This window comes from Genypterus blacodes, unplaced genomic scaffold (assembly GCF_046128005.1).
Source record: "Genypterus blacodes isolate CSIRO-AG114 ecotype Tasmania unplaced genomic scaffold, CSIRO-AGI_Gbla_v1 ptg000007l_1, whole genome shotgun sequence".
Taxonomy (NCBI): domain Eukaryota; kingdom Metazoa; phylum Chordata; class Actinopteri; order Ophidiiformes; family Ophidiidae; genus Genypterus; species Genypterus blacodes.
This window is the reverse complement of record NW_027466821.1, coordinates 2,753,906-2,765,248: the sequence shown is the minus strand read 5'-3', so window position 1 is coordinate 2,765,248 and position 11,343 is coordinate 2,753,906. Positions and strand designations below refer to the sequence as shown.

At 46.9% G+C, this 11,343-nt stretch overlaps 1 protein-coding gene across 1 annotated transcript; it reads left to right on the top strand.

Moving 5' to 3' along the window:
- The first annotated feature begins 1,078 nt into the window (after window positions 1-1,078).
- pparaa (peroxisome proliferator-activated receptor alpha a) lies at window positions 1,079-11,321 on the top strand. The gene is made up of 8 exons (XM_076151702.1): window positions 1,079-1,240; window positions 4,716-4,983; window positions 5,621-5,775; window positions 8,087-8,225; window positions 8,758-8,957; window positions 9,048-9,308; window positions 9,405-9,648; window positions 9,743-11,321. The coding sequence occupies exons 2-8, from the start codon at window positions 4,797-4,799 to the stop codon at window positions 9,985-9,987; spliced, it is 1,431 nt and encodes a 476-aa protein (XP_076007817.1). The 5' UTR covers window positions 1,079-1,240; window positions 4,716-4,796; the 3' UTR covers window positions 9,988-11,321.
- The last annotated feature ends 22 nt before the right edge of the window (window positions 11,322-11,343 follow it).

Genomic DNA, 11,343 nt, shown 5'->3' with positions numbered 1-11,343 from the left:
GCTTGAACATGAAGGCGCAGAGGTTTCAGGATGGATGAGTGTATCATGCAAACTCCAGTGTCATTACACACCACAGGCAAAGACTTATGGCTCCAGCACAAAAGGCTTTATGATTAAGGGACTAGATCATGCTGCTTTTTTGTACTTATGCGTCATTATTTATTTAAGTTTTGTGGGTCCAGTGTATTAAAGAAATTTGAGTTTTTCATTCACAGAAGTGCCATTATTAACAAATAACTTTCCCTTGATCAATCTATACCAATAACTATGAGATACGGGTTAAAGGAGTGACGTTCCACCCCCAGAACATTCACATGTACGTTATATTATCAATTTCCCAAGGTTGCATCAGGACCTAGTAAAGGTCAGTACTGGATATTATTTCACTTAAACAACACTCGTTGTTGTACGACATTATAAGCCAGGGTATTATAGTTCTGTTGTGTTTGTACGCCTTTCTCCTATTAAAAGAGCAGGGATTATATATTACAAAGTATCTACATGTTCTTTTCTACTAGATAGTAATTCATCAGCTTTACTTTTACTTTTAACAAAACATACAGTACATGGGCATACAGGTTAATAGTTATTTTATTAGTCAAAGTTGACGCTGTAACTTCAGAGTAATCTTACATAAGGTTTATTTTCTTTAAACAAACTTTTATTGAGCATTTGTATTATTGTTTACAGTTTAAGAATGTTGAATTACACTGTATAAGTGTTTTAATCAAGACGGAGTGATTTCAAGTTGACACCGGATGGCATTAATTCTACAGCCGCAAAGCAGTTTTGCTGTTTTATTTTTTTGAGCCGCAGCCCCGCATCTTATTGGCTGGTTTCACGCCACCAGGAAGTGATGTGTCTAACACACGGGGGGGGGAAATAATAAAAAATAAAAATAAATTATAAAACATAAATACACCACACGAGATAAAACCCAATGAAAGAAAATAAAAACAAAAAATAGGAATAAAATAATACGGATATAATTTCGGGGGCTGTCCATTTCAGTTCCCTGCGCGTTGATTGGTTCAAACCATAGGTGTGTCAAGAGGTGCGCGCATATCTGTGTCCTTCCGCCACTCTACGTTACTTCCTGCAGTGGGTGATTGCAGTTTGACAGCGCGGAGGGAGACAACGCGTCAACTTTTTACGGCGCTATCTATCCGCTCTCCTCCCGCTCCCTCTTCTCCTAAAACACCGGCGACATCATCTGGAAATGCTCCCCAAAGTCTCCGAGGTAATTAAAAACTCCATATTCCAAAACCGCGCTGTTATGTAATTATGTTTCTAAACCAATAAGAGGATTTTCCTGTTGTCTGGTGGTATTCAACAAACTTTTTGCTGCCCAGAACTACAGCTCTCTGTGACGTCTGACCGCACATTAATCTCTACTGAAGTTGACGTGGCTTTATATTTTTAAAGAGCACGTTTACTCTCTGCAGCTGCTCTATGTTATAGCTGCTGCTGCTGCTGCTGCTATATTTAATTTAGCAGCGACGTGTCGGCGGTGCAGGTCATTGTTCTCGGTGTCTTGTGGGAAGGAGCTCCACTTGAATTTCCTGACTCGCCTCGGCTTCACCTGTTTTTGTAATAAACTGTTGCTGACACACCCACACGAGTTTCAGGCGGAGAAGAGGGGAAGGTTTGCTTCGACCACATTCAGCTTTAGCTTCAATAAAGATTTGTAATGTGGGGGAATTCCCTTAACTCTCTGATGTGTGAGTATAGAAGATGTACCTGGTGTTTGGTGGGAGATCACAGGTCTCTGAAAGGTCAGAATAGATGATTGTGGTTGGGTAACATTCGAACACAGAAGAGTATTTGAATCCCAGACGGCCAGTGTTGTCATTTCTGTAGCTCTAGTTGTACCTTTGGTCTTTGCATCTTCTGTCATCTGCTAACATGCATCTTAGACTGAAAACAAGGTCCCTTAAATTCACCTCCTGTTTCCTCTTCTCCTCTGACCTAAAGATAGACTTCTCTGTCTGGGAGTATAGTTCCTTTGGGAGTTTAAACACAATGTAACTTTTAGGTAATGGGGAAGACTGGGCATGGGTTTGGATCATCTGGTGGAGGAAGAGGAGGAAGAGGAGTGGAAAAGTCACCTCAGTCAAGACTGAGCTGCCTAAGTGTCACACCAAAGGAGGAAGCTGTAACTCCTGAATAACACAATAGTTACAATCTGTGTCAAGAGGGTGAATCAGCAATTTGTCAATTAATCATGACAGATCAGGTGTGCGTGTGTGTGTGTGTGTGTGCTGTGAGAGAAGGCATGATAAGATGATGTCATCAGACTATGCCTACTGTGATCACAACAGTAATTACAGTATTTATATCCTGAATACATGAAGAGGCCAATATATGAATCACATCTCAGAGCTGCATAACAAAACATTTTGAAAATCATAAAATCCATTTCTCAAGTTTGGAAAAAAAAAAAAAGATTGTTTGCAAAGCAGTGTTTTAAGATTTTGCCAAAACTTTAACTTGATCAATATGTTGTGGTCCAAATGCAGTTTTGTCGAGTGTGTGTGTGTGTGTGTGTGTGTGTGTGTGTGTGTGTGTGTGTGTGTGTGTGTGTGTGTGTGTGTGTGTGTGTGTGTGTGTGTGTGTGTGTGTGTGTGTGTGTGCGCGCGCACAACTTGGCAGATGAGTTAGAAGACAACAGCTGTTTGCACTGCTGTGACGCCATATTGTCGTAGATTCTCACCCCCGGCCTTCTCTGTTCTGGTTTTGCAGCACCATATATGACATGCATACAGGCCCGAGTGCGGACCCTCATTTATACACACTCACACAAGCGTCTCTCCATAACACAACGTCGGCCTATTGTCAGGACGTGTCGCTTGAAACGCCGGAACACAAAAGACAAGATAAACAAGAACAAGCATGCTTTGATCAATCACGTCCACTCTGGCCTCACAGACCGCTGCTGATAGAGTGCACACATGCTCCACCCCCCCTCCCCTCATAGGTAAACAGGGCCATGGGTCTAATTGTTATTCTCAACCTTTAATAGTAAACATTCAGACAAGATTCTCTAACAGTGGAAGCAAAAGCTGGCCAGCCTCATCCCAGCTCATATTTCTCTCCTTCTTGGCGTTGAGGTGCAGGCAGCTGTGTAAACTTGAGTTTCTTACATGGCGCTCACATGGGTTCTGCCATCCCACAGCTTCAGCGTCTGTGTATCAGAAGAAGTATGCTAGAAATTCCTGTCCAAATAGTCCTGATGAGTGTTTTGTTTCAGTCACGAGGGGTCGGCGATCACAGGGATGTGAACTTTTCGGGGGAGTTTAGGCAAAGAAAATAACCGTGTCTTTAAACTGGATTTCTCTGTCAGCGATTTTGCAAATTTCAATCAAAAATGGCCTTTTAAAGAGCTTACAAAAACAATAACATCTGTGCTTTGGGTTCCACGAAACGGTTACAGAACACCGGCGTTTGCCACAGTGCCGGGATGTTGCGCGATGGCTCAAACAGATGTCCTTTACCCTGCTGAGAACAGCTGGGAAGCCCACTCCTTCCCTTACATACTTCAAAATCTGTGCTGAAGAGACAGACGGAGAGACATGCTGAAGACAAACAAGGCAGGAGAGCAGAGAAGTAGACATGTGGCAGGGTAGACGACCAGTTGAATAGCCTTTTAATGGGAGCCGCTTGAACACGCAAACACACAGAAGCTATTTATATGATGTAAACCTCGTGTCCCCTGTGTTGTATGTACACACTGAAGTTTGCACGCCATCGGCATTGGAGGAAAATCAAGAGTTGGCTCTTTGTCGTCAACACTAAGTAAGTTGACTTTTGGTTGGACTTGGCAGCAGACATGTTGGAATTTGAGAGTTGAGTAATACAGTCGAAAGAACGACTGTTGAGTCTTTGGGCACGGTGCTTGTATTCCTCGATGAACCGTTTGACACGAGCTGTACAATGCTCGCTCTCCACCGCAAGAGACACGGCAAGAGTCAAGATTCAACCCCTGCGCCATAAAGATCGTCTCTGTTGCTTGAAGAGCGGCGGCGAAGGCTTTCTTCGGGCGTCCACAACAACTAGGGCCATTTGGACGCGGCGTCGACTCTGGCCTCTTGTCGTCACGCCGACGTGTACTCCAGCTCCAAGAAGCCTAGTGGTAACCATGAAGAATTTGTTGGTTTGAAAAGTGCAGAGTTGGTTGTTGAAAACTAATCTAAAGGTGGCCTCGGGCTTTGTTAAACCATTTTTTTTCTTTCACCCTTCGCGCTTTGCTGAGCCCGAGGAAGCCGGAGTCTGGCTCTACACACACCTATTGCAACATCCATTTCCACTATAAAATTCTTAAGCAGGATTCCTTTTTAGACATCACATCCCAACTGTGCTCCCGGACACAGAAGAACCTCGTCCAGAAGTTTGGAATGAAATTATCCCGGCCTCCTCTCCTCCCCCGCAGCCATCTGCAATCAAATTCACCACCTGGTTCCGATCAGGACCTAGCCAAACCTCCCTGTTAACCCAAGTGCAGGATGGCCTCGGGTCTGATGAGTTCACATTAAAGTGGATGATTGCAGAAGTTCCATGTGTGTCTCCGCTGTAACCCCTGCATGTCTCACCCTCCATAGTTCCCCATCTGTTTCCGCTGGGGTCGATTCCCTGCTGTGACGCATTGAAAACTAACTGTGATGTCGCCACTGTCCCCTTCCTCCTTGTCCCTCCTCTCCTTCCTCTCCTTCACCCAGTCTGGCGAGTGAGGGGTCCCCCCCCCCCCACCCCGCCTCTCCCCGCCTCCTTTTCTCAGGGCCTTGCTTCTCCTCCCCTCCATGGCAGGGGACCCTTACAGCCCCCCGTCTCCATTGGGGGACTCTCTCCTGGACAGCCCGCTATGTGGCGACCTGATGGAAGACCTGGGCGACATCTCCCAGTCCATCGGAGACGACACGCTGGGCTGCCTCGATTTTCCCGAGTACCAGAAAACCGGATCTGGGTCCGAGGGCTCCATCACATTGGGTGAGTAGTGAGGGACAAGCGGCATCTTTACTCAGTGGGGGGGGGGGGGGGACACACCAGCAGGATGATGAAGAACGACTCCCATAATTCCATCCTTGTCGAGAACTTAATATGACACTAATTATAAAACACACCAGTTCAAAATTGGCCATACCTGCCTCCGTTCTCGAGTTCGAGTTGTAGGAAAGTGAGGAAAGTTCTGGACCGCCTCTTTAATATTTAGTTCCTTTTGTATATGATGGACGTGATTATAAAGTCATCATCTTGCCGAATCAACATCCTGACTCCAGAGCTGCTGCTGAAATGATCCTGCACGTGCACCCGTTTATTTTTGACTCATTTGGAAAGCAGCTGCTGACAAGTAGCACAGACCCTTACACCACTGTGACCTCGTGACCTTTTGGCTCCTGTGCCCCAAATGTGTATTTGTTGAAGAGGCCTGTGTGTCTGATAAGAGAAGATAAGACGTCTTCACATTCCAAAGCGCCACTGTTCTTCATCAGTCATATCTTAGCGGCAGTAAGCTTTGATACAATGTTGATTTTGTTGCGGAAACTGTACAAATGAAGAAACTCTGTGTCCATCCCTCACCGTGTTCCTGTCTCCTCTGTGCTGTCCCACTCGTCCTCTGCTGTAGACACGTTGACGCCAGCGTCCAGTCCGTCCTCTGGGGTGTACGGGGCAGCACCAGACCCCGATGACAGCTTGAGCCCCCTCTCTCTGGAGTGCAGGGTGTGCTCGGACAAGGCGTCGGGCTTCCACTACGGGGTGCACGCCTGCGAGGGCTGCAAGGTGAGTGATGTGAGACAGAAACAAACTGTGTGTGTGTGTGTGTGTTTGTGCGCTGAGTGTGCATGTTAGGTTAACAGTAATGAATATAAGAAGACCAAACGGGAGGGTAAGTTTGGGTTTCGATGATGTTTGCAAATAGCTCTCTCACTGTGACAGAGGTGAAGAACACACACATACACACACACACATGCACACACTCACCTAAACACAAAGAGTTTGGCGTGCAGAGGTGCTTGACATAGCGGTCAGTGGAAAGTTTCCGTGGCATGTGTTCAGGTCATGTGAGGTGGAGGACGCGGTGGCCTTGGTCTACTTGTTACCTCGCCACTGCTTGGCACAGGGCCCAACTGGTGTGTATACACACACACAGACGCACACAGGCGCACACAGACGTACATGGCAGGGGCCTGACCTCCGCTGTGCTTAAGCCCACGATTGCCTCCTTTTATGTTGGGGCTGTAAAATGATTTGACCCCTTTTTTCAGAGGTCAAGCACGCGGGTCTGAAACGCTTTGATCCCCCTGAAAACACTTTTCTGGTGGTCTTGTGACACACATTGACTTCAGTGTTAAAAGCACAACCACTCAGCGCAGTCATCACTTCTCCATGTGGGTTAAGAAGCGTACGGCTGCTGGTGTGTGGTCATGTGAGCCTGTCATAGCGTCATATCTCCCTAAGCTGACCTCCAGCTGCTGCTAATCTGAGCCTCTGTCTTCTATTTTTGCCTTTTTGACTCGCCCGCTCTACAACTGTTCCCCCATCAGACGTGTTTGTTTGTTTCCAGAACATTCATGCAGTGATTGAGAAACCACAAGTGTGTATGTGGGTGTACACGCGACACACAGGTGAAAGCAGTATGAAGCTGTCTCCTTCTGTGTGTGTGTGTGTGTGTGTGTGTGTGTGTGTGTGTGTGTGTGTGTGTGTGTGTGTGTGTGTGTGTGTGTGTGTGTGTGTGTGTGTGTGTGTGTGTGTGTGTGTGTGTGTGTGTGTGTGTGTGTGTGTGTGTGTGTGTGTGTGTGTGTGTGTGTGTGTGTGTGTGTGTTGCACAACCGCTCTCTCCAGCTGGAGTGAATCTTGGAAGTTCCCACTGTTCTGGACTGGCGCTGTGCCTTTGCCTTTAACTTCTCCCGCTCATCTATAGGGGACAGGAGGGACGGACGCAGGCAGGGGGGGTTAACATTTCACAATTGTTCAATTCTCTTTGTCCCAAGTTTCTCCGATCTCTGTTTGAAGATGCTTCTCATTCATCAACATCGCCACCATGACTCCTGAACCGACCCCTGTGCGAGCCCCTGGCTGCATGCTTTGGCAACAGCAGCTTCCAGCATGGAGACACGATGGCACAGAGACGCGCTGCACATGTCAGAGGTCTATTTTGACACCCGTCTGCTGCTAAATTCCCTGACTGGCGGCTTTGTGCCATCATGGAAAAAATCTGACTTGTGATACGGCGCAGTCCTAATTCTCAGTTTCCATGCTGGACTCTTGGACTCTGTGGATGGTTTTCCACACCTCCCTGTTTGAAGAGCGCAGAGTTCACTGACTGGAGCGTCACCGGACCCAGCGTGAGGCATTCATCTGCCGTGACGAGACGCTGAGTTCAATTCCATAACCACTTCCTTTAACCGTGTCGCTGGTTTGCCCGTAAGGAAGCATTGCACAACAAACCCATGTGCTTATGCCTTCAGTGTGTTAGTCATCGTGCTCTTTAGCCGTATGCCGTGTTCACTGCTCCACCCAGGGTCACTAAGTATTCACAGACGTGCAGAGACACGCACACTTCATGAACGCACACATCTGCTTCTCCTGTTTGTGCAGCACTCTTCTTGTTGCATATATATATATATATATATATATATATATATATATATATATATATATATATATACTACTATATATACCGCGATGCAACCGTCCAGTCAGACCCACAAGCGTGCAATTTCTGGTTAGGAGACAACACAAACAAAATGTGTGTGTGTGTGTGTGTGTGTGTCAGCGGAGGGCTCTGCTCCCTGTTACATGAATGCTGAGGTATGGCGCGACCCTGTGGCTGAAGATGTATTGCCTGAAGACTTACAGGCCCTTTTGCATTGGGGGGAGGGTCGAGGAATGTCCTGACGAAAAATAGAAATGTAATATTTACTTCAGTGATGTGTGTGTGTGTGTGTGTGTGTGTGTGTTGGAGGATCTAATTTGACAGTATGTTTCTTTTAAATCCATTTGCCTGTTTTAGCCTGTTCTGAGTTCTGACAACTAGATTTGATTCCCTTCACTGACTGTTTGTGTGTGTGTGTGGCTGTGTGTCCGTCAGGGTTTCTTCCGAAGGACCATCAGGCTAAAGCTGGAATACGACAAGTGCGAACGAAACTGCAAGATCCAAAAGAAGAACCGCAATAAGTGCCAGTACTGCCGCTTCCACAAGTGCCTCTCTGTGGGCATGTCACACAACGGTCAGTACGCCAGCGCCCTCACTGGAATCATTGTTTGTTTTGAAATGTAAACTGGTAATTAAGGAGCTTGATATCAGTTGATGCGGTTGCGTAACACTTGGCTCCCAGTGTCCTGAGCTGACTCTGTAGCCTGGCCTTTTATCACACAATGTACTGTATGTGACTTACAGCCTTGAATGTGCAGGGTGTTGGACTCCCGCCAACTTAATTCAGGGTTTTATATAAACCCAGCAGCCCGCTGCACACTGAGGAAATGCAGGGACGGTATAGAGCCACATGTGGCGTGTCATTTGTGCTGCCTGCCAGAGGGTCACTGGGTTCGTTACAATGGCCTCCCGCTGCAATAGGGAGCAGTGTCGCAAAGCTGAGAGGCCGGGAGGGCGGCAGGAGAACAGAAAGGAGCAGATCTCCTCCGTGCATACGTGCGTGTGGTGTGAGGCGGAAATAATCTGTATTCTGGATAGGTTGAGCACGTCCTTGCAGTTGTTTTTGTTGAAGATAAATATCCTTCCCTTCACTGTTTAACCACCAGCCATAAGGTTTGGTCGGATGCCGCAGGCGGAGAAGCTGAAGCTGAAGGCGGAGAGCCAGAAGGAGGAGAGCGGAGTGACGGACCCCATGCTGGCCGACCACAAGATTCTTATCAAGCAGATTCACGAAGCCTACATGAAGAACTTCAACATGAACAAGGCCAAAGCACGGCTCATACTCACCGGAAAGACCAGCAAGCCGGTAAATGATGGGGATGCAGTCAAACTAAAGGGACATGAAGGTGTGTGTCACGATCCTATCTGATAAATCCCCCCCCCCCACTCTCCGCAGCCTTTCGTCATTCACGACATGGAGACGTTCCAGCTGGCAGAGAGGACCCTGGCAGCCCAGGTGGTGGACGGTGGCTGTCCAGGGCCGGAGCCGGACCTGGAAGACGTGATTCCAGACCCAGGGTCCGGGGAGCTCCAGCAGAGGGAGGCCGAAGCCAGACTGTTCCACTGCTGCCAGAGCACCTCGGTGGAGACGGTCACCGAGCTGACGGAGTTTGCGAAGGCCGTGCCGGGATTCCAAAGCCTGGATCTGAACGATCAGGTGGGTCTCTGTCATTGCATGAGAAAAGGCACAGAATGGTTGTCTGATCTGACGTGGTAAAACGATCCCACTGTTCCTGTTTTGCGTTGTGTTTAGGTTACACTCTTGAAGTACGGCGTGTATGAAGCACTCTTTACTCTCCTGGCCTCCTGCATGAACAAAGATGGCCTCCTGGTGGCTCGCGGTGGCGGCTTCATCACTCGGGAATTCCTCAAGAGCCTCCGGCGGCCTTTTAGCGACATGATGGAGCCCAAGTTCCAGTTTGCGACCCGCTTCAACTCTCTGGAGCTTGACGACAGTGACCTGGCGATTTTCGTGGCGGCCATTATCTGCTGTGGAGGTGAGCTACGGGTGGAGAGGAACATCAGATGACTGGTTGCTTACTTTTTATTGACTTTAAACTCCTTTTATGGCTTCACCCTTTTTCCTCCCAGACCGCCCAGGCCTGGTCGACGTGCCCCCAGTGGAGCGGCTCCAGGAAAGCATCGTTCAGGCTCTACGGCTCCACCTGCTGGCCAACCGCCCTGACGACGCTTTCCTCTTCCCCAGGCTGCTGCAGAAACTGGCCGACCTCCGCGAGCTGGTCACTGAGCACGCGCAGCTGGTACAGGAAATCAAGACAACAGAGGACGCCTCACTCCACCCTCTCCTCCAAGAGATATACAGAGATATGTATTGACGTTTCAATACATAGCCATATATGAAGACGTGTATTAAAACTGTAACATGTGCCAGGCAGTGTCTAAAGTAGCTGGAGGTAGAGATTACTGATACTAATATCCATATCAGTATTGAGGTTATTATGCAATTCTTCTGGATAAAGCCTGGTGTTTCACTGAACATTTATTCTATGTGACTCTAGAAGTTGCTGCTGAAACACAACACAAGTGGAATTCCTTTAGGGACGAACGGCAGCTCGTGTGGATGATGTGACATCATCGGTAACGGAGCACACATTTGGTGGTAGACTCTCTGGAATTACATCATAAATGTGTATTAAGATACTGTATTGTACGTGCAGAATCCAGCTGCCATCTGTTGGTAGTTCTGGGTGCAAGTAGAGAGAGTATGCAAATGTGTATACTTGATATTCCTCTGGGTGAGCACAAAGTAGTCCTTCACTGACGCTAAATATTCAGTGTCATATGAATATTTGAATAAGTGAATCCAAGTAAATCTCAGTATTTGTCTAAACGGGCAAGTTAAAGACCTTTGTTCTGCCATCGGAGCTGCTAGAAATATAAAAATACCAGAAAGATGTTCCTCATGTTTAGTACGTTCAGTGTACACGCTCAGATCATTTAGACGGGCTTTAGATGTCATTATTATTATCATTCCCATATTTTTTGGTGGCTGCTAGTACTTTGTAGAGGAAGTGTTGTAGAAACAAACCGTGCTTCAGTAGATGCCATTTCTATCACACTGGATGAGCTCTGTGTTGGTGCCGCCGCCGCTCTTGGATAACGTTAGGAGCAATACAGCCTTTTTGCTATTATAGGTGGTACGGATTAAGAAATGTGGAAAAGTATCACGAGGTGGGGAGCAGTCTGGAATGAAGTGAAAGTAGCTTTACTTCTACTCCAGAAAAACTGTGAAAAAGCAGTTTGGTGTGTCGTGAGTCACAGGAATTCCTCCTACTGCTGCCAGCACAGTGTCATAGGTCATGGTGTCGTATCCTAACATGACCTTTATTTGGTTGTACAAATTCTGCCACTAAAACTCATTTATTCAAGGAAAAGGCCAGTATTTTAAGTGCGATCTTGTTTTTTACTAAAATCTATTATGACAAATAAACTGGTTCATATTTTACTTTGTAAGGTGTGTGTGTGTGTGTGTGTGTGTGTGCACGCGCGTCTGTGCAAAGCAATCAAATTATTTTATTTACTGTATGTAGATGGTCTCTGCGTGTATTAAAACATCATGTTGATCACTTTTTAAAAAAACAATTAAACCCAGTGGACTGTTCATTATCTGTCTCAACAATGTGATTGCCTCGAATAAATAACTATTTAACTCAGTCATATTTGTAGTTGAG